Genomic DNA, 25,079 nt, shown 5'->3' with positions numbered 1-25,079 from the left:
TTTGATTTATTTCAACATTCATGTTACAAATATCCTTACCGTATTAAATGACAGGTTTACAAATATTGACATCATTTCAAATGGCAATTCATAGAATCGTAATAAAATCTAAGATGATATATATTTTTACTATTTTTAACGACTTATTTAAATTAAATTACTATCAAAAACACCACATACCTAGAAATAGCCTCCACAGCGTGACAATGCAACCTGTGCTGCGCGCGCAACTCAGCCGCCCTCGGGGCGTGCGCGGGCGCCGCTCGGGTGAAACACACGAGAGCCACACTAGCGGCCGGTATACTGGACAGCTGGAGGAGGTAGCGGGTGACAAGGGAGAGGGACGCGAGGAGGGAGGCTGTTTGCTCCTGTTGGGGGAATAATTTATTAGTAAAGAATATTTAAATTCGTAGTTTATGAGGGATTTGTCATGTCATCAAAAGCCATAAATATTAAAAAAAAGTCATTTGTTAAAAAATTAGAACAAAATTTGAAGAAAGATTGAGCGGCAAATGATATGGCAACATTATTTAACTTGTTTTTTTAAAAGTAAAGGAACAATTTCATAGGTTACTATGCTAATAGGTATTGCTAACTGGAAATTGGGAATTAAGAAATAATGATATTACAATATTAAATACTACTTTCATAGCACACTTTTCGGATAGTTTTTAAATTAACGTAGTTTTACGACGTAACTGTAAATAAGGTTACATAAATACATACCTGTAGGAACACAGAAATATTTGGACCTCTGCGCTTGACTGCATCAAGAAGTCGCTCGACAGTGCGATGTCGAGAGATAACTTCTATGATGTCACAGTTTATTTGTTCCTCTTTCTCTAATTCTAGTTCCCGTACGAGGTTCACAAGACACGCTGTGCATAATAGCAACAGCTGGCAACACTCTGTTCGAGAAAGAATAGCTGAAAAAAAGGTTATTGTTAGTTATAAAGGTACATAAAATATACATAGATATAGAGAGGAATAATAACATTTGTCACGCATTGTAATGGAAATTATGCACTCTAAAGGAATGTGTTTATAAATGTTTCTTTTTTGTATTGTAAGCTATTCAACACCAGATGTCGTTATAATGAATGTGCGTAAAAATGAGCTGTTTTAAAAATATTCAGTGTTTTGTTTAGTAAACAGAACGTGCTTACGGGAGATTCTTAGAATATTTTTTTCGAAGAATTTTACCAATTGATGTAACACAATTTGGATTTTTTTCATTGTATTATCATACTAAGTAACTATAATACATAGAAGGAAGTTTTCCTGATAAGCAGTTCTTCTTTACTCATTTAGCTTTTAAATACGTACGAACATGTATCGATACAATATTTTGGTCTAGAATAATATGCTACTTTTAATATTCATATGTATAGGTAGATAAGAAGCTAAGCCACCGCATAGATAACGACAAATTCTTAAAAACATCAAACTATACACAAAAATAAACACTCAAATAAAAAATAAACCTCACCAGTAATATTATCCACAATGGTGTTCAAATAAACATGAAGCTGGGTCAGATCATGGTGGCCGCGTAACCACGGTGCCGTGATCTGAGTGAGAACCGTGATCGCTTCCCGCATTTGTGGTTCTGGATTCGATTGGTCTGATAAAATGTCCGAGAGGATCTCTATGCCACCACCCTGTGGAAATCGGTTCGTTATTTTATGTGGTATTATGGAGATAAAATGAATGGTAATTTTAGTGTGAAGAGTAATTTCGAGTAAAAGTGAGTGCTTTTACTCCAAAGAGTAAATTTTTATAAGAATATGTTGGAAAAGTAATAATTTGAGGATATAAATTTGAACCTAAACTTGAAATGTTCACGAACTGTGTCTTACAATTCGTTACATTGAAAAATAACTCGACGACATAACTTTAAGGAAATTTTAAAATAACTTTCTTAATTTACAATAAAACAACATAATTATGAAGCGTCAAAAATTCCACTCCAAAATCACCGTAAAAATTACACCGAAACACAACCAAAAAACTTGCAAATTTGCCGCTCTTCTAATCAAGCTATACACAATCCGTCACAGATTATATTATAAAGCACAGATAAAAAATTACCTCTTCGAATTGCTTGATCGCCTCTGCCGTAACGCACACCGTAGCTAAGGCACGAAGAGATAGGGCTTTAACCGAGCTCTTGTTAGACTCGATAATGGCTGTCAGCAGAGCCCTGGGCACCCCGCAGTCTACGAACGGTAGATCTGTTATGCTCTTTATTATTTTTGAGCATTTTTCGTGAAGATTGTTCTCGGGGTTGTCGCTCAACATTGCTAGATGCCCGATGGAGGTTAGCGTGCTTTTAAGTATCAAGTCGGATGGTGGTTCTTCTATTATTGATACTAGAGTCTGGAAATTGAATGGAATACATAAATTATGATTGAATTTTAAGTTTTATTATATTTACTTAGATTTTCATGAAATTGAAGTTTTCCTTATTTTGATTAAAGGAGGGGACTAAATTCTCGAAGTATGGAAATTGGCTGCTATGTTTGTTTTTGTGTGAAGTAGCGCGGCGATTCAATTAAATTGATTTCAGATGTTCATAGAAAAGTTCAAATACTAATCAAAATAATATATTTATTTCGCGAAATAGAACGATGTATAGAAATCATTTATGAATATCGTTTATTAGAAGTGAGATATTGCGAACTATTTACTTTATTCTATAATAGTAAATATCAACATTAATATAAGTAACGTGTATCTAAACATTATTTATTAGAAATAAGTTCTGTGAATTCAAGTTTCTTGTCGATTCCTAGGGCATAAAATAAGCTTAATCACGATTATGGTTTAAATAGGGTTGCCACGCTACTACAAATAATAATTTGATTAATATCTTTATTACATTTAAAAGTTATATTGTATATTATTGTTGGTGTATTTCTACAAGTACATGCATCATATTTAGCATTTTAAGAACATTAGGCTTCTAGCAGTTATAACTGATTTCTATTTATACTTTAAAAATTTCATTCCATATTATTTGGCGTGGATCGAAAAATTAAAATATCCTTCGGATCGCTATACTGCAAAATTTATAATAAATAACTTTAATGTATTTTTAAATGATGTAGTCAACCCTAATAATACAGGAATACTTATGAGCAGGATTGGCGAGTCTCCAATGAATATTGCATGTACAAAATATTATATTATAAAATATTCCAGTGGTTATGCAGATTTCCCGATAGGCTTCATATTATATTCCGTACCTTCGGGTATAATATGTTTTCATAATAATTATATTGCTGATTATGAGGTATCTTTAATGGAGGTATTTAATCTGACAGGCCATGATAAATAGTTCCTATTGAAGCTTTAGGAATGAGAGAACTTTGTACAAGGAAAAATAATACGGATATTATACGTGGTTAATTGTTATTCAGTTGTTTATTCCCTGATTTAAAATGAGAATTAATTAAGAAAACGTTAGAGAAAATTGTTTTCCATTATTTGTATTATTAACTGATAGGGGCAAGCAATTATGCTAAACATTTTAGATAACCAGACGCAGAGTAGGTATAAAATAGTGATTAAATTGGAACTTCTTTCGAAAGAAAAAGTAACAGATAAACTAACATTTTTCAGGTAGGTACTAAAATCGTAGAAGGTAATTAATGTATGAAATTGAACCGGTTCTGTCTTGGTTCTATATCTAATTATGCCAATTGACAATTTTTGATCTTATATTGAGGTTAACTGGCCAATTACTCGTACGTAGTTAATACGCAAGTGCTGTTTACTATTAGTGATATGGGGAAAATGGCTTTGTTCATTTGCGTAAGGTGTTTTGCATAATTGTTTCCTACATACGTTGCAATTAATTATCATGCGTAGAACACAGTAACTCAATGGTTTTATGGCATGTTATACTGTGCCCACAGAATTCAGCAACAACTAAGTAACTTTGGTAATTGGTATGAAATAAAGTGGAGAAATATTATGTGAATTTTGAAGAAAAGTCTTCGTTTTAAACAGTACTAATATTAGGGGCAGTTAAAATATAACGCATTCTTAGATGTATTTAAAAAATAAATAATGGCGTGTACATAAATTATAATCAATGTTAAGAAGCTGAAATCGAGATATATCTGAAAAAAAAAACAAAGTAATTTTGACGGTAGTTGATAAGTTTTAAGAATGCGATCTTACCTTCATCTGCTGCACCAGTACAGCTTTCGTAGTTTCCAGAAAGATTCCAATTAATGTATCCAAATGTTTGTCGACCAAAGTCCATTCTGGATTTGATTCGTTCAATTCAATCTTCACATCTTCACCTATATCTATTAACTTTTGCAAGTACATCTGCAAAGATACTTTTATTTTGTCCCACCTCTCCGGGGTTTCCCCGGGTGGTTTTGTATTGAGAGTTATACTATGAGCTAAAACGAACTCATTTATATTTGCTACCAATAAACATATTTGTTCCTCGCTCGTTTTCTTCGCTTCCATTTGCCTGTAATAAAGTTACGTATATTATATTATTGAGGAGGAAATATGCGAGCAATTACTTATCTCTTTACTTGGGTATATAATGTTGAAAATTTAATATAATTTTATTTATCCTGTTGGTGATTATGACATAAAATTAAATCACGTTTCTAAATACTTATTAGACTTAATTTAAAGAGAAATAAGGTTCTTGAATATATGTTATTAATAAGCTAAATTACTTCATTAATATTTAATTTAATGTTCATTGACATTATAAACAATAAAATAAATTACCTCAACACATCGCTATATTGATGCACGATTATCTGCCCGTGCGTCTGAACTTTTTTAATGTTGCCAGTAATAGTCGCCGAGCTAGCGGATACCATCGCTTTCATCTCCGCACCTAAGGGCTTGCTCTGCAACGTCGTCATACATTCATTCTCACAAGAGCCGACCAAGTCGCACAACCAATACTGGACCGGCTCCGGCCTCCGATCGCACAGCCTCTCTAACGTCGTCTGATCTATACTCCTTTCTCTGTACAATATCTCGTTCTGATTGTTCATAACCAGCCTGTGAACAAAAGCTCGCGTTAATACAATTATCATTTGAAAGTAATACACAATTTTATGTTATGCAACTTACCCGCTATTGAAGTTTTCTAAAAGATTCACTCTACGCACATTCTTTTTGTTACTATTTCGGACACCGTTCATGTAGTCTTGTGGCGCTAACATTTTTGGTGTAGATGAACATGCCAGATCTAATTGCAAGTCTAGGAAATTCATTTCGTCGTCTTTTAATTTCTCTCTTTTCGAATCATGCGTTAAGTTATTGTTTTCTTTTGTATTTGCATCGTATGGTATTTTCTGTTTATCTTGAAATTCTAAAGGTGGAGTGACTTTTCTTTGTTTCAAAGAACTATCTTTGCTATTAATATTGTCTCTGGTTTGAAGATTGATATCACTCTCGGTGGCTACAAGCCGTTCATTATAATGTGGTATAAGCATTTCTTTTACTGGATGACCTACAATAACCCATGAATCTTGTTCTTTAGTTCTCGGTAGACCCAACGATGGTACTCTGCTTCCCTCTAAAATACCTCCAGCATGACTTTGGACAACGGGTGATTTGTCCTTTTTAGAAGAAAATATTTTTAACTCCTTTGATTTTTCTTTCGCTGCTACCCTTTGTTTGGCTTTAGGTCCTGCTTTTTTGGACGGTTTTAAGTGAAGACTATCTAGTATGTTTTTTCCTAGTAAAGTCTTTGTTGGCTTATGTATCTGCTCTTTGGGATATTGTTTTTTTACAGGCTCCAAATCATCTTCATCAATGTAACCAAGGGAGTGATATCCTTCTTGAATATCTAATATTTGTTGGTCCAAGCGTTGTGCTTCAAAATTTAAAGATTGATTTAATCTATTCCTCTGGAATTTAGGTGTGCTTGTAATTGGTAAATCATCGTCTTGAGACATACTTCGTTTATATTCAGGTTTTGCTGCCAAAATTCTTTCGGTGGGTACATATGATATATTGGATATAGGTGTCCGTACTCTTGGTTGATTATTAACAGCGATTTCATTGTTATGGGCTAATTTAATATATTCTAAACTGTCATCTGATTTATTTTTACTTGTTTCTAAATCTTTGACAGTTGCTACTTTACTTATTTTAGTGCTATCACTATCAGTACTGGAAACAAATTTCTTCGGAGGATATTTCTTGGATGGGCTTAGAATATTTAAATTTTTTATGGGAATATCTTTGGTATCATTGTGTATTGCACTTACGGTATTTTCAATACTGTTTAAGTTATTTGGAGACACTTTATTATTAATAGATTTATTAGCATTCTCACTCAACGTTTTATTTATAGTTCTTTTCGTGGTATCCTTTTGGGATGCAATATTAATATTCTTTGGAGTAGGATATTTACTTGTATCCTCATTTTCTTTATCTTTAAGCAATTGTAAATGTTCCTCATCATGATGTACTTCACAATATTTTTGTAAGTCGTAAGGAGTTTGTATTACACTACTACTTCGTAAACGAGGTTTTGGAGTAGGTGCTTCTGAATTATTGTTAAATAATTTCGAACTATCAACAACATCTTTACTCTGTAAAGTATTCTGGAAGTCTATCGCTTGTTTAACTGTAATATTTTCATTATTGTTAGAATCGCTACTACACGACGATTTATTTTTATCTGAGTTGTCTGGAGACGAATAATACTGAGATGTCGGTGGTGAACTATCGGAGTCTGAGAAGCCGGAATCTTGACTCTTATGGCTGCCGGGGCTGCCGTGCCGCAGGGGCCACTGGTTGGGAGCATTGTTCGCTCTGGCAATGTTATCATCACTATTGTTCCTTTGTTCAGCCTGATTGGCGATCCAATGCGGCAGCTGTGGCTCCCAATCTTGATCTTCCCGACGATTGTTTTGGTTCCATCCTGGTTCAGCTACGGGGCTACCTACATTAGGCGGTGAATCACCCCACCACACTTTGCTTCTTGTTCGTTGAAAATTTGACATCCTGCAAAAGAACAAAGAGTTAGGTAAATGACTCGTGGGAAAATCGGTAGCGGGTTAATGATCGACTCGAATGACGTAATTCCTCGGTCCATTATAAGTGACTATGATTGAGGTGCGTGGCACTTGATGCGTGTCATTCCAACACAAATTGCTAAGACGCATTATTTTAGAAACATTATTATTACATGGGGATTACAATTCAGAACAGCACAAATACACATAACAAAATATTCTTAAAGGGCAAGACATTCATACGTATTGCCGGCAGATGTTAAAAACCGTTGCAGAATCCATTGTATTCAAGAGTGCAAGGGCGTTTAGTGTTCATACATTGGCTGTGATTTTACCACCCTTCGAATTTTTGACTTTGAATGAAGCTCATATAAAGCATGTAATGATTAGCCTACGTAATTAAAACCTTATTTCATCTCCTTTAAGTTGATTTTATTATCGCAGTATCAACTAGGTTAGGTAAAGTGCGATTGTCTATGAGTCAATAAATAATTATGAATCATTTTTGCGGTTAGCGCTTTACCGGATACTGATAAATATTTTCTTTGCATGTCAGATTGTGTTCACGATTCAATTTATGCTTCCATATTTAGAAATATCATGCCAGGTGTTAATATGAAGCGTAAATGTTAGCTGTATCTTTTACTAGTATGTATTCGCGACATTATTGACACATTTTCATCAGGATCATCGCTATAAAATCATTCAGGAGTAAAAGTTTGATAAAATAAAAATACATATTTTTTATTTTACCAAGATTTTACTCCAAGTTGATTTTAGAGAGCACAAAATTTGCACATTTGACAAAAACGGTAAACTAAAATTGTAATTCATAAACCACAGTCATATCTCACGCATGTTATGTTTCATTGACTCCAATCGACACATTGTAGAGTAATTAAATGTGTGGAAATAATAAAAATAATAATGACCTTACATAAATGACACGGTGAATTACAGATTTTTATGCTGCAATACTTAGGACATTGGTTTACGGCTTCACATACCACGAATATTACGAAATTGCTACTCGTAATATGTACTAATAACTGTTAATTATTTGAATGTTTAGCAAAGAATTAGGACAAACGTTTAAATTATTTACGTTGATATTTTGCAATGAAAAACGTTTTCTTATCAGTCTAGAATTTTAAGCCTTTGATATCGATCGAGCAGACAACTTCGATGAAAAAAAATGTTTAAAAAATACGTTACCAAGATAAACATTTTTTTTATATTGTGGTCGGTATAGGTATACTTTCAAGGACCCTTATAAGCTATAGTTTTTTCATTTAAGTGCTTTTAAAGTTTTTACCCCAATGTATGAGTTATGAAAATGGCTAGTAAACACAAAGGAAATTCGTTAACCGAAGTACCTACTATTATTTAAGAAATAATTTTCAAAAACTTGAAATAAAATTTTTATTTTACTCATAACTTGATGGCTATGGAGGTGTAATAAAACGTTTAAAAATAGGGGATGCGGGATAACGTATTTATTGTTTTTATGTTGAATTTTAAAAGAAAACCTAATTTTAATTTTAGTAAATAATAATGTTAAAACATAGCATGTACAACATTTTTATTACTAACAAAGTTATTGCTATTTTGTCTGCATTCCTTTCAAATTTAATTAATCTAGACAACATTATTGCTTTTAATGTCTCATGCGATAATCTGTATTGTTTTGTAAAGTAATTTTTGTTAATTTCAAATACTTTTGAAGTGGACGAACAATAGATTAGAGTTTCAAGCACATTTTTTTTTTCTTAAACCGTCACAGATAAAATTCTTGACGACGGGAATTTTATCGGGCATGTCTTTGACCTTCTGTGGGCCCTTGTCAACTTCCTCTATTAAACATTTTGATATGCTTCAGTGCCAACAATAGGTAGGGGAGACCGGGTTTGGTTGTCTCACGGGTTGTTTGTCACAGCGGTCTTAACACAAAACTGAACTATCGAATAAGTCTGTTGAACAGCGTGGCAAGAGCGATACAGTGAAAACGCTGTCCCAACTTCGCGTCAGACCGCTCTGATCTGCCGTGAGGGCCTCACACGTGTTTATTGTTTTCGCACAGCAAAAGTAAATTTTTGTGCTGCTGTGTCGAACCTCGTAATTATACGTTCTTGTTTTACAGTAATAATCTTTCAGTTCATTTGATGATGATGAAATGTGTTTTATAATATCGTAGTATAGTTTTTTAGATATTCATTGATCGGAATTTATTTTCAATTTTATTTTCATGAAACGTGTTATGGGGCTCGTTGTCACAAATTTTCGGGGGCTGGTTGTCACCTATCAACCAGCCCCCTGTATGCGAGATGACTTTAATTGCGTTTTGAGGTTGTTTGTTTTAGCCGTAAATTTTCAATCAACACCGGAAAATCACCCTAACAAACCTGCTGGAAGTCCATCTGTCCTTGATGACTCTATATTGACTCACGATTATTATTGTTTGCTAAAATTGTGATTGATTAATATTCAGACTGAAATAAAGACCGTAGACACGGTTTCATTTGGTTAAGAGTTCTTAATTAAAAATTATTCCGTAAAATTATAAGACCAAAGTGTGACTTTCTATTTATAAATTGCCTGTTATTTAGTACGTGACTACCTACCCTAGGCATTGTGACAACCATGCCTGACCCGGGGTTATAAGTCACATTTTTCTTTAGAGTGAAAATACAAAATATTTCTACAACTGATAATATTACACAAAAATACAATTATTTATTTTGTAACAGAATAATTACACTATCTTTTGGTATACAAATATCATTCCTAAACAACGTATTTTGGAAGTTACATAAAAAAAGATAAAAATGTGACTTTCATCCCCGCTCTCCCCTACTGCAATTTGTTTGTACAGATGTTTAACATTGAAATTCTTGAATTGAAGTTTGAGGAAGAATTAATGGAATGTGTGGGTAAATTATAATAATCTGTTGTTGTATGGTTTATGTTGTTGTATGTTTAGGTATCTTGTCTCATATGATATTTTGTTATTGTAAGACAACGTTCATGTATGAAGACCTGCCATATGACCATATCATACTGGAATGTATAGCAATAAGCGCATGTGTTGACAGCATAAAAAATTAATACATACATATTTGAATTTCGAACTTTTTAATAACATATTTCATAGACAATGAGTTATTGACTTGTACACTGATGTAAATTCTAATAAGTGGGTCACAGTTATCAACGCGCACGTAATGTAATTGAATATAAAAACCATCGCATAACATGAAATGCACCATTGTAATGCGTTGATCATGATCGTGGGCAGAGAAAGCATGACCAAATTATACAGGCGACGACACATTTATTCCGCTCCATTAGATTCCTATATAATCAATGAGATTCTATAATTTGTACCAGGAAGAATGTCGATTGTCTTTGATATTCGGAAATTTGCAGTTTCACGTATATTTTCTTAGAATTGACTGTCTAGTACATAATATACTTTTAAATTATACTACCTATACTGCTTATGCAACCAGCAATATGATAATGTTATTATTGAGACGAATCACGAATTGAGTGTATGATTGTGGAAAGATATCTCTGAAATCTGTATTTAGGCTGTTTTGCATAGATTATTCTTGATTTTGATAACTTGAGAGCAACTAGAAATTAGATATGTAGGTATATTTCATTTATTGATCTTTGGTAGCAATAAATTTATATTAATTGTATTTATTTTAACTTCTGAATCGCAATAGGCCGATAAATATAAATTGTTTGTTAAATATTAAATTATTCATGTTGCAGTTTAGACTTACGGAAAAATAGCTTTTTATTTTTACTACGACAATTTAATCCACTCCTTATTTGTTTCTGTTATATGTTAGCGTTGGACGTTAAACTAGGCACGTGCACCTGCCTTATACTACTAAATGTTTTGACATAGTATCCGCAAAAAATGTAGGTGATATCAATAAGTCATAGTGGATGCACTCGATGTGCAGCTGCCATAACGGTCGCGTGTCATCTGCTCATCGCCATACGCCACGCTACGTGACGCTACGGTTGGCTGTTTGCGCGCGTGCCTTCGCCATAAACGTCCATGACCAATTACATTATTTGAATTTCGAATTTTACAATTTAAGAAAATTTTACACTAACTTTTTTTTATCATCAGCCAGCGTTATAAGTTGGTATCTTAATTTCTATAACTCGATTTTAAAATTCAAATTTCATTCTAATTATATCAGCAGCAGTTTGTAATTTATTGGTCAATTAAAAAAACTTTCTAGTTACATAAAAAGGCGGCAAAAGTTGAAATGTCACTAACCGTTACGTTAAAATTCGATAGTGTCATCCGTGTACTCGTGTAGTGATTTGATCTCTATGGTTACAGCCAGGTGTAAAAAGTTTTTATTTGCTAGGGTCACCGGTTTAGGCGATCGACGCCCCTATTGAATATACAGCATGTTTATCTTTTGCAACTCATTTTCAGACTTATGATACAAATTACAAACAATACAAACCAAATATGAAATAAGTTAAAATGAGTGTATTGACTATGGCAAAGGTATAATAATGTTAATTATATTAAGTACCTAGTGCGTAATTACATTCGACATAAACACTTGTACAATTAATTTACTTATAAAATATTAAATATCAGCTACATAATTCTAATGACGCAAATTAATTAAGTACTCATAAACCATCAAATATTTAGAACATTTGTTATGCTAATTACTTAATGGCGTACTAGTTACCACGTATCAAGGACAGTGAAATTAAATTCCAAATATCTAGAAATTATTGTTTTTATTTTTTAAATTTAAATCTGATTAAAAAGTCGCCATTCAAATAGTAATATGGGCCGTGGAAATATCCTTAATCCTATCATGTAGGTATGTTAGTAGATAATCTTATTGAGTTAAACTTTGGCTTCATTCATCATTGATATAATCACAACGGCTAAGAGCCGATTATAATTATATGACTATATATTAGAACACAAGTATGATATTACAGTGTGATATTTTGTATTTTTAACGGTTTTAATAAAATTCAGCCAATACGTTTTGTTTTCACTTTACAATATATTTTCGTCCTGGCGGTCAAATAGCAGCATAAGAATAATTTTGTTGCATCTTTAGCAATAATAATAAGTTTGTGAACACGCTGTATATAACAAAAGACAACCCCTGACACCCGGCAACGCTTACCGGTCCCGAAACATCTGTCCGTACGTTCAATACTGTTGCATTCCGACCCGTGACACTTGGATACACTGAAAAGCGGAAGTAATAATACTTGTGCATGATTGGTAGATATGCTTTTTATTTTTTATCGCAAAACTTTCATAGAGTACTCATAGTATCGAATATTGCTCTGAATAATCGGATTAGAATGTTCTAAGACATGCGCCAACACTCACTTGGCCAGTGTGGTGGATTATGGCCTGTACCCTCATAGGAGACCTGTGTCCCAGCAGTGGGAACATATATATGGACTGATGATGATGATGAATCGGATATTATTGAGGCATCAAATTCGGATTGATGGATAGACAATATAACTGCATACAATGTCCTAGTGAGATGAAATACTGTAAGTACCTACTCCGAAAATAGAAAAAAGCAGATGACAAAAAGTATTGAGGAAGTCGAATAGCATTAGGTTGGTCAACTGCATATTATTATCGAATGTGTATAGAAAGTCCATTACGCAATTCTGATGGCAATTCTATCAACACTCAACAGACACATGCTAAATGAATCGAAAGTAAAGACAACAATGCATATGTAAAAAGTCTATGTAAAATTTAAATATTCTTAGCTAATCGGAACTCGGAAGTGCCATTCCTTCCGACTTCCATTTATACGCTTGCAAACATATTTGCATGTGTTTAAGCGTAGGTAATTAAAAGTCAAAGCCATCTTCGGTAAAACCGTGCCAATATTAGTACATAATATCGATGCCTAAGATTTACTGTAATACATTTCATTGAGACGGAAATCGTATGCTATTGCAAAAACCATAAACAAAGTATGCATTCTCCTTTCTTTTTTATACAGTCCATAGGACACGCGCCAGTCCCATATGGCTCCTTATCCGCCAACGTTGCGTGTCGTTTCCTCACGACTTAGAAAAAAAAAACAAAACGGATCCCGCCACGTGTCTATGTATAACTTTTTTTTTAATTAATATGCATAGACGTGTGAACTCAATAATGACATTAACCTAAATTCGATTATAGACGTTATTGATAGTGTTAAATTTACAGTTACGAATTGTTGCTTCTGTTTGAGCTCCTATGTACCTACTTAGTTATATAAGTATTTGGTAAATAACGCATAATTTCGTCTATTTTACAAATAAAAGAAATTTCAGATTTCACTAAATACCTACAGCGTTGATAACCAACGTTGTAATTGCAATTATGTATTTGCAATTGACGTAATTAAGTTTGGCATCACTTTTGTCGGCTTCTTTATTAAATTAGGCCGAAGAGAAACCGCCAGTTACGCTGAATCACCTGGAAGTATCATTGACTCAATTGTTAGCGGCCTTGAATAAGAATTGATTAAGGGTTTGACATTTAGATTATCGTTGGCAGCTGCGAATTGCTGCAATTAGCTATTTCAGCGGCAGATGTTGCGCTTGTATGGCGTGCTAGCCGTTTGACATTTTCTTTTTTCAAACGCAATAGAATTTTCTGGAATGTCCGTTGCGAATAATATAACCATCTACATTTTTATCATCATAACAGTCAACAAAGCAATGGTCATCAATATCATACAGGGGTTTTTTTCTATATATGAAACTAAAGTGAGGAAGTTAATAGAATTAGTGACAAAAAAAAATGTTAAATAATTTCACTAATGAAGTTCGTAATTGTAAACGGTCCACCTACGCAAGAAAAGACTTAAGTGGCACCAAATTATGTATCCAGCAATAACCATATCTTACGTTTTTATTTATTCACACCAATTCAGTTTTTCCCACAACACGCATACCTTATGCGCGTATCTGTAATAGGAATATATGCTTATTCACAGATCTCGCTGTTACCAGCATTCTGCACGGAATGCGCTTTGTTGATCACCAAATGTGGAAACATAATCACCGAGCTGGTATGTGCACGTGCAATTACATAAAGGAATAATTGCATGAGGTTTGTGCAGTCTAGAATCTTTTATACTCTGTGATTACTATTTACGAGTTTCGTGCGCAAAAAATCAAGAGGACAATTTATTGTCTGTGGCACAAACCAGTTGTAGTGGTAATGATTTTTAATCTGTTAATTATTTGACAATAAATTTAATTTTATTTGAAAGTACATACGTAATTTTATTTGAAAGTACGTATTTCCGGTAACCTTCCGATCGAGTGAAAATAATTTGATCTAAATCTTCTATATAATATAAAAATGAATCGCAAAATGTGTTGGTAAGCGCATAACTCGAGAACGGGTGGACCGATTTCGATAATTCTTTTTTTATTATATTTCTTGAAGTACCAGGATGGTTCTTATGTAGAGAAAACGTAAATATTATGTACCACGGGCGGAGCCGGGGCGGACCGCTAGTCTTATATATAAAAATGAATCGCAAAATGTGTTGGTAAGCGCATAACTCGAGAACGGCTGAACCGATTTCGATAATTCTTTTTTTATTATATTCCTTGAAGTACGAGGATGGTTCTTATGTAGAGAAAACGTAAATATTATATACCACGGGCGAAGCCGGGGCGGACCGCTAGTTGACAATATAAACATGTTTTTTGATAGTTAAAAAATAATAAAACTTCGTAGCAATTTTCTATGATATCGTTAAGCGTCAATAAAATATGTGTTACAAACTTGTTAATTGTTAAATTCTTACCGATGTATTGCCAATGTAGAAAATTAAATAATTTGTTAATACCTACTTCAAACTACGTTCCGAATCGACCTTGTATTCAATTTATTTGTGGATAATAGGATTTATTGTCGTTGTACTAATTCAAAGCTGCCTATACTATGTGTATGTGTTTGAATTCGAATAATTTTCCATGTAAATCTAGAAAGACTTCTAGTAACTAGAAGTCTACCTGCAGGACCTGCAGGATTGCAAAAAACTAGAATCTAGTTTTTTGCAATCCTGCAGTTCCTGAATCGTTCAAAATTATTTGTTGTTATGAAAATATATCGGTAAATACGGTAAATTTTCATCCTTACTATAGTCAAAACAAGATTTCTGTGAGACATTTCAATAAAAAATTAAAAACCTATCAAGATGTGATTTATTGCATATTTTGTTGTTTTCATAAAGTTTTATTTATAAAGTATCTTTTGATTTCTCTCTAGTGCAAGTGTTTTGTGGTTGATTTCTAACCATAACGAGGACGATCCGTGATAACGTACTGTTGTTTTATATTATTCTTAATTGAATGAATATTAAATATTATGGAACATGTCTTTATGAACATAAATTAACCATTATTATTACTTTACGACCGGATAGTCATTTTGCAGTTAGTGCAAGACAGTATATCCTATTTTAGTACCTAACTACGGACCTACCTCTAGTATGTAATAAATCAAAGCCTTTTTTGAGTTGTATAAATAGGGTTTGACTGGTATTTTCTTCAAGTATTCCAAGTAAAAGTATCGTAATTACACATAAACTGAAAGCGCAAGTAAAAAACGGTTCTATATAAGAAATCTATATAATATACACGCAACACCACGATTTCTACAACTTCCCATGCTCCATATTCCATAAACTGGTTGTACGAGCTATATCCAATACCAAGTTGTGGATAATTGGATAAATCACTTTATACACGTACTTTTCCGGTTAAATTATCTGTGGTTATGTATTTATAGTCTATGCTTGGCGCGGTTTTCCGTCCCGCGCTGACTGCTTTTTCTATGGGCACAGGTTCTTTAGGGTTATGGTATAAAATAAGTTTAAACAGCTACTTAATTTTGAAAAACCACAAGGCGAACCGAAGGCGAAAAGAAGAAAATATTTTGGATAAATGGTACCTAGAAATACCTACAGTTGAATTATATGTAAATTGATTGTGAAAGATTGAATGGCCTCTGTATTTATCTAGAGTAAAATATTAGATTGATATTTTTATATCTTAGATCGTGTTTACATTATTGTCTTAAATATATGTTTCATATAGTTACATATAATCTTATCTGAAATATTTTATCACACAGAGAAACATCTCAAATAAACGATAACAATAAGCACAATAAAATATCCACAATATTGAATCAATACTAAACCTATGGAAATCGATACTCAATTCGTCGTATAAAATAGTAAATACTCCCAAAGAGATCACGTAAAGTTCGCAGTAGCGCCCTAAGAAAATGTTTTATTGCTCTTAGTACCTAAATTTCTTAAAAATAGGTGCATCAGAGTAGACAATAACGCTAGTTTATTCAGTGACTAGAGTCCCAGAATAAATCTCAGTCCAATTGAATAAGTACCAATAAATCAAAATCTACGAGGCTTCAAACAAAAGCTATACCGTCCCTTGCAGGCCACAACTCTTCCTAACCACTTTGTAAACGACGTAATCCATTACATAATCTATATTAGGTACCATATAAATGAGCAATCGGTAGTATTATTAATTTATAGTACTCTCTGACTGATTAATCAGATAGTTTATATGCAGTGGAATGTTTTCTGTGTGTCGTAAAGATCACCTGCCAGCCATTGCTCGAATACCAATCTCCTGAGAGAACTTGTAAATAAATTAATCCTAGCTCATTTATAGTAAACGATTACATATTTGTTTCGACATTCTCCATGCACTTTTTTTTTGTATTAAATATAAATACGAACTCATTTTTTGTGTTATTAACACGGAGGAGCAGGATTATTCCATTCATTAGGAAGAATTGTGAGGGTTCTGTAAGGAGTCATTTTGATCTGAACATGTATAAATATATATTTTTTGTTCTAGAATTCTGTTGATAAGAAAGTTTCTAATCTCGCCCACATATGACGAAGGTATATTGTCTACAAATAGGCATTTATTATTTATTTAATCATATAATTTACGTATAATATAGTAAATATTTGTATCATCTTCTTATATATAAAAATGAATCGCAAAATGTGTTGGTAAGCGCATAACTCGAGAACGGCTAAACCAATTTCGATAATTCTTTTTTTATTTATATTCCTTGAAGTACGAGGATGGTTTTTATGTAGAAAAAACGTAAATATGTACCACGGGCGAAGCCGGGGCGGACCGCTAGTATTATTATAAAACTAAGGCAAGCATGAGGTCGTTTGTATTTAAATAAATATTACATGTACCCACATTAACCTAAGTACATAGTTTGTGTTCGCAATGACAAAGATTATGACTCAGGAACTCGCTAGTCACTGTTTATTATGTTTATTGGTTATGGAAACATGAATTATTGGTCATTTATTCACTGGCTAGTGGCTATACGTGTATGTATGGAATGAATTTTGCTAATACAAAGGTTGAAACTTGAAAACGTTTTATAATAATTGCTTTCCGACTTCGTTAAATGCTTCGGTCTTGTTTCAGCATCCGTAAGTAGGTTTAAACATTTGTCTTTTGGAAATTTCTAGGTTTTTTGTATGAACATGTGATGTTCATGGACTCTGGTAATACTTAATTACCAGATTATAAAAACCTTGTTATTTCTAAGATCTATATCTGCTTATAAAATTATAGTCATCAATATCATACCCAGTTTTGCTATTAAGAGTAATTACGTGTGATGATCTACCAACGTAAGGATTATGTGTAATATTATTCTAGGTAAGTATTCATTTTAACTAGAAATCACAATGTAGCATATGAAGTGAACTTATAAATTGCGTGTTTTTGTTTATTCTGGTAAGTATTTGAACATGGCAATGAATAAACGATGCCTTCGCGGAAATCGTTTACTTTGATCGCAAATTTAAATTTAGAATTTACTGTTTACCGCGCATTGTAATCTAACGCAAGGCACTGTCACTGGATGAACCGCCATTTTGGAATCCCAATGAAACAATATGGATGCCAATCACGTAATTGTGGCGGGACGAACTTCGCTGCTGCATTACGCATTGACCGCAAACATCTTCACCTCTATTATTCTATGTTTTAATTCGTGACAATCGACTTTATCAAAGGTATTTATTACTTACTAGGTATACTACTCTCTCTCTACAAAATAAATAAGATAATTGTTAGGCTTATATTCGCCTATTTTTAAATTGTTGTAAGTAATAAGTATGCAACATAAATTATAAAATTTTAGAACAGTTTTACTGAACGTCAACGTGTAGAAATAATAATGTATGTGAATGTTTATAAAATACAGCCCCGTATCACGCAAGCATTAATCATTTTTAACCACATTTTTAACAAATTTCATAGGTAATTAAACTGTCTATATTTCTCAGTGATTAACTCAAGTATTACACAATATTCGGTATCAATTTTCTAAGAAACATGTTTTTGTATATTTATGTAGGTTTAAAGTATATTTTCGTCTATCGTTTGAAAAATTGTATTGCTTGTCAGGTTGTGTCTAGTAATTATGCAATACATGTATGATATATTTTACTGTTAGAATTCGTGCTTATTGCCGCGTTGTGTACAAGAAGTTGTCTATGAAATATTGAGGTTACAATTGAGAATAGACAATACAGTGAGTAATAAACTAGAGCTTCAAGTTAATTATTATTTTTATACATCCATACATGGACGTATAAAAAAAGACGGACGGTATATCGCCTAAATATTGAGTGAAGCCTAGTAATGGCGGCGAAACATCCATGCGTGTGTGCCATGTTGCCATGGCAACAGCTGTGTTGATGACAATGGCGGCTGTATTTTTTTCTATAAATTTTGCCGTAATAATTTTGTCATTAAAACATAAAAGTAATAACTTGCTTCCCTGTGGAATGTAATCCCTTGTGTTTTGTTATTTAAAATTGTACTGTTGCGACACCATTTAACCACGCAAGACGGCATTTTAAATATTTTTTGTGAAACAGTGACGCAGTTAATCAGTCGGTAGTTCACGACGTAATGGCGGCCGACTAGCTTACTATGGTGAGAGTGTGTGCGTGTTTATTGTCTTTACGCGATCGCTAGCTTACTATGGTGGCTTCACGTTGTTTGTTCGTAATACGGCGTCCGTCTTTTTTTATACGTCCATGCATCCATACATTATTTATTATGAATCATAAAGTGCACTGATTGCTACTATTATTTTAAATCATTTACGGATGATTTAAAACGAATAAATTAAATAATGGCTCTAATTAAGTTCTATGCAGCTTAAAAGCCACATTAACGAAATGATAATTGATTTAATTCGGTAAGATTTCTCACGCTCACTTATTACTTTAGCATAATTTACGTGAGAGGGCAATTGAGTATCAACAACACAAATTACAGTAGGTAATCGACATTCACACGAAAATCAATAGTGTGATATTTCCTGCACTTATATTAACATCTTCGGTAACACCTCGAGTGATCAAAACATCATTATGAAAGTAATAACTAACGCTTGGACTCGTAAAGGAAACGAGAATTATTATAATATATTAGAGTCAGTACATATTAAATACATACTAGCTTTCCGCCCGCGGCTCCGCCCGCGTTTTCAAAGAAAAACCCGTTCCCGTAGGATTTCCGGGATAAAACCTATCCTATGTCCTTTCTCGAGTATCAAAATATCTTTATACCAAATTTCATGCAAATTGGTTCAGTAGTTAAGGCGTGATTGAGTAACAGACAGACAGACAGAGTTACTTTCGCATTTATAATATTAGTATGGATTAGAGTCTTTGCAGTATCATGTATGAATAAACAGTATTGAATGCGTAGTAAATCTAGATATACTAATATTATAAAGCTGAAGAGTTTGTTTGTTTGAACGCCCTAATGTCGGGAACTACTGGGCCGATTTGAAAAATTTTTTGGGTGTTAGATAGGTAGCCCATTTATCGAGAAAGGCTAGAGGCTATATTATATCATCTCGCTAAGACCAATAGGAGTGGAGCACTGCATCTCTCATCTGCATCAAACCGTGGAGCACAGCTAGTAAAAAATATATGTACTTATGTAGTCTATGGTCATTCACAGGATTAGGATTGATTAAAAAATCTCATTAAGGAGTGCTGTATAATCTATTATATGGTAATAATATTGTATCCACATACAAAAGTTGATTAAAATTGGTTTAAAATGAAACTGTATGAATGCCTATGGTCTATTGTGATTTACAGTGGCATCCGGTTTACAAACATGGTATGCATGTCAGCATAATATATTTTACGACAAACGAGATTAGACACGATTATGAGGTTAGAAATGGCGGGAAAATTGACAGTTTATTTTTTTTAATGAGGCAAAGGACGTATACACATAAAAACAATAAAAAAGAGCTTTGTAATTTACTCCTACTATGGTTTATGACGCATAAAATTATATTGTAAGATTTGAAACCAGTTTTTAGGCATTGTACGCTAAAATGAGAGCAAAATTTGTATCGTAAAAGTCATCTATGAGTCATCGGTGACGAATTTCATTCATAAGCCGGTTCCATGTTTGATTCTTGGGGAATGTCGGATATGTTCCGAGAAGGTGCACTATCTTATAAATTTCAATAAGTTTTACCGGGTGATTCATGGTGTAAGTATTATAATATGTATGATATCTTCAAATTGAAATGTATAAGTATGTAACTAGTTGCGTCTTTTTTAGTTTTTGTTATAAATAAGTCTTGAGAACAAAACACGAGTTCATGGTCACCAGAATAATAGTTTTAATTAAAATTTGGCTTCATTTATGATTTTTTCTTTATAATATGATGTCACTCGTCATGACAGGTAAAAAAGCGTCGTTTGTATTAAAAACTAATTACCCGGCCCTCGCTTCACTCCCGTATTCAGGATAAAAGTTTAATCCGAACTTATAATCTATTTATAATATTAGTAGGATTTCAGGAACTGATTTCTCTATCATTTTTTTTAATCTATTTTTTTATGGATAGAATTATAATAATAATTTTTAAAACTAATTTAACTATAACTTTGAACTTCTCAAGAACCATTTGTTTTTGAAATATTTTTTTTTATATTTTACAGCACATTTAATTTATAATTTTATAGGTATTTATGAGAAATGTTGTCTGTTGAAAAAAATATTTATTGTCTATGTATATCCTCATTCCTTGTAAAATATAAAATCGAGGGAAATATTTTTTAATTAGCTGCATTTCTATGTTTTTTCTATGATTTCCTGTCTAGTTGTTTCTAAGTACGGTACTAATATGGCTTCTAAGATGTACTTAAAAGTAGGTATTATATGACGGGTTGACTCACGTGTAAACTTTCACAACTGCACTCTGATGGACCTGTAATGGGAGAAATTTTATGAGTTTTGCCATTTAAGGGAGAGACTCTTCTCTAAGGGAAAGGGTTTAATGGATTCTAAATATGACTTCGACAGTCGACTATGCTATATTATGAATGCATGGCAAAGTTAAAATAATCATACTTAGGGCCGATTTTTCAATGCTTGGATAAAACTTATTCGTCGAATAATGTATAAAACACGTATTAAACTACCATTTTAAAAACGTATTCTAATTACCCGTATTTGACAGTTTACGTGACATTTTAATAGTATCGTGTAATACTTTATTGGACGGATAAGTTTGGTTTTATCCAAGCATTGAAAAATCGACCGAGGATTTCTAGCTAAAGAAGCCCATATCTTACGAGTTACGACTAACGCTGTTCAAATACATTTTTTTGTTATAAATTTGTAAAATGTTAAAATGTTAGTTAAGAAAAAAACAACATACTTATTATTTTTTTCTATAAATTAAATGTCTTTTTCAATTATGATTATAATCGTATAAAAATAAGTAAGTATATGATTATCTGTTAATCTGAATTTAAATTAATTCAAATGTACTAATACAGTTATAAATGCATGAAATACTTAACACAAATTTACATGACAGTAGTAATCTGTCATGTCAATTATTGATCTCTGCAATTGTGTGTAGATGCACGTAAAGGTGTCTTCACACTTTTATTAATATTATTTTTTTTTAAATCAGTTAGTAAGGGACTGTAAGGGACAACTTTAAGAACAAGTAGGTATTGAGGATGAGGGCGATGAAATTGGGCTTCTATGGAAAAATAGAAAAAAAAAGCTAGATATTTTTTTAATATAGGTATATTTAATCTTTCATAACTTGAAAATACTAACATTTTTGTATATACATATAAGTAAGTAGCAGGCAACTACCTAGATTATTTCCAAACAATGCCGCAATGTATTTAACATAATATTTAGGGATGTAACGATACATGATTTTGCCGATACGATACCGATACCGATATTTGTAGTAATGTATCGGCGATACCGATACCGATACCGATATCGATGGCTTGGTAGAAAAATAAATAGTGAATTATGCATAAAAAGTTACCAACATTTAACAGAGACAACTGTTAATCGTTATTCTATTAAATAAAAATGCCAAATCAAAAAACAACAAAACCATTTATTTTAGTACTAGCGGTCCGCCCCGGCTTCGCCCGTGGTACATATTTACGTTTTCTCTACATAAGAACCATCCTCGTACTTCAAGGAATATAATAGAAAAGAATTATCGAAATCGGTTCAGCCGTTCACACGTGATGCCGTGACAACGCGAAACGGGTGCAGACCCGCCGCCTTTTTATAGCTCCTGCCGCGAAGCGCGTCGAACGCGGCAACTGATACACAAAAATAATCCTTATGGCATGATTCTGTATTCACGTATGATGACTTATAGCGTATTTCATGTATAACTTTGGTGTTTCTACACCGATTTACATGATTCTTTTACTATAACCTGCCCAGGAGTATGAAGAATAATTGTGCCAAATTTGGTTAAAATCCGTCGTGTAGTTTTTGTTTCTATAACGAATATACAGACAGACAGACAGACAGACAGACAGACAGACAAAAATTTTACTGATTGCATTTTTGGCATCAGTAGCGATCCCTTATCACCCCTTCATAGTTTTTTTTTTAAATATATTTCATGTACAGAATTGGCCTCTCTACAGATTTATTATAAGTATAGATTATTATTTTACGAAGTCAGTTAAACTTTAAGTAATACACATACAATCAGTACCTAATAAAAGTTTACTATTGGTAGAGTTTTTTCAGAAAACAAAGTGCGCACGCGCGGGCGGCCTCCCGCATCGTTCATTGGGCGCGGGTTTTTGAATTATTTGATATCAAAAAAATTGGTTGTTTGTAAAGTAGGTTTACGATCGAGATGTTTACGTGATAACATAATGCAGTAGCAGCGCTCGAGATGAAACGGGAGATTGGTCCGTCTCTCTCTCGTTATACCTGCGATCGCGCTCGTGAGGTTTTGGTGTGACACAAGTTTATGAACATGTCACCCGACTAAAACGATTTTAAAAACGTTATCACGTTAAAAATCAAAAATATTCAAAATTATTTATATCTTTCCTTTACATAAACAAATTTGTGATTGGAGCACTCCTAGTAAGCAAATAAAATGCTTGTGTCAGTAGGTTCCGCTCTTCCTTAACACTATTACAGAAACAGAAATAAAACAATATGAATGAATACAATGCAAAAACATAAAAGAAAAGAAAGAATTTAATAAAAAAATATCGGTATCGGCTGATTTATTATCGGCGATACCGATATATCGGCTTGCCGATATATCGGCCGATATATCGGTATCGGTATCGGTATCGTTACATCCCTAATAATATTATTATTTATTATTTATTACTGTATAGAATTATAATTTAAATCGAGTGTGAAACGACATGACTTCTTATTGGTTGAGTCACACATGTTGACATGTTAAGTGTCAGGTACAACTTCAGATGTTTGTAAACGAACTTAATTAAAACATTTTTGGTTTCTCATATTATAGTCACAGTATGCAGTATAAATATTTTGTTATATTTCTTATCGGATAGGCATTTTGTCAATATTAAAATTTTTAATTAGTAGCTAAAAGGAGAGAAACTTACGGGACTATAGAAGAAGAAACGTGTACCTAGTTGATAAATAATTAAAAAGCGCACTTCTTGGCAATTGATATTAGAATTTGAAAATTAATTCAAGTCAAAAAATTACGTTAAAAATCTTTTTTAAATTTACACTTCTACAACCCAGATGAATAATAATTGGCAAGAGACCGCTCAGGACCGGGGAAGATGGAGAGTTCTCGTCTCAGAGGCCAAGACCCACTTTGGGGTTTCAGCGCCAGAGGAGTAGGTAAGTAAGTAAGTAAGTACGATGTTAAACAACATCAACTGCTACTATTGAACCCACATTGAACCAAATGAAAAAATATATATTCTCATAATTAATATTGTCACATACATTAATAACTACTTCCACGGGTATTAAGTAACTATAGATAATAATAATATCAACCGGATGACCAGTAAGTATGCCATCGACCACCGACGTTGATAATGCAAGTAAGCATCGTCGGGTTACTATCATAGTGTTGTGTTACGGTAATACGAACTAATTGCTTGGATCGGTCAGGTTCGGATAAATCTGTTTGTTTATGTTATTGTATTACTGCTTGTTTAAAATTCTTTATTTAGTGGATATAATGTGGTACCTACTGGTAGTCTACGTAATATTACAGGTATATTAAGTATGTACTTAATTATTTCACTTTATTGAAACTGATAAACTACGTATATTGCACTAACTTTGGCTCATGACATCATGTTATTTAACTTGTATTGTTTTTATTTTTTATCAAATGGCTGTGGAATTTTAAGACAACATGTTTATGAGCAATTTTTCAATACGGCTATGACTGCTAACTTATAACTATAACAATTAAGTATTTTAGTTCATGATTACTTAGGTTACAAAAAAATCTGTGTCTAGTTCAAACAACATAACATAATACATATTATATTCATGTGGATAAACCATCATCAACAGTAAAATATAAATGTTAAATTTTTTGAGAAAAACAAAAATTGCTATAATAAATAATAATAAACTAATCGAATC

The 25,079-nt window shown here is 32.8% G+C and overlaps 1 protein-coding gene and 1 long non-coding RNA gene across 3 annotated transcripts in view; one reads left to right on the top strand and one right to left on the bottom strand.

Annotated features, from left to right (window-relative positions):
* LOC149476828 (uncharacterized) overlaps positions 1-25,079 on the top strand; it is a 211,741-nt gene that overhangs the window by 170,344 nt on the left and 16,318 nt on the right. The gene's annotated exons all lie outside the window — the stretch shown is intronic.
* insc (spindle orientation adaptor protein inscuteable) overlaps positions 1-25,079 on the bottom strand; it is a 31,869-nt gene that overhangs the window by 1,205 nt on the left and 5,585 nt on the right. The window contains exons 2-9 of one of the 2 annotated variants that reach the window (XM_089711133.1): positions 21,365-21,396; positions 5,119-7,005; positions 4,765-5,046; positions 4,189-4,492; positions 2,092-2,379; positions 1,490-1,661; positions 727-926; positions 181-368 (exon numbers count right to left, since the gene is read on the bottom strand). In XM_089711133.1, the coding sequence (XP_089567259.1) occupies positions 181-368; positions 727-926; positions 1,490-1,661; positions 2,092-2,379; positions 4,189-4,492; positions 4,765-5,046; positions 5,119-7,004 (3,320 nt within the window). In that variant the 5' untranslated portion in view covers position 7,005; positions 21,365-21,396. Of the gene's footprint in view, positions 1-180; positions 369-726; positions 927-1,489; positions 1,662-2,091; positions 2,380-4,188; positions 4,493-4,764; positions 5,047-5,118; positions 7,006-21,364; positions 21,397-25,079 lie in introns of those variants that run through there. The other variant, XM_089711134.1, reaches the window with a different exon arrangement.

Source organism: Colias philodice, chromosome 26 (assembly GCF_061535455.1).
Source record: "Colias philodice isolate Cphi_HAF_F1 chromosome 26, ilColPhil1 Martin Lab GWU primary, whole genome shotgun sequence".
NCBI lineage: Eukaryota > Metazoa > Arthropoda > Insecta > Lepidoptera > Pieridae > Colias > Colias philodice.
The sequence above is the reverse complement of the archived record's forward strand: the minus strand, read 5'-3'. Positions and strand labels throughout refer to the sequence as shown.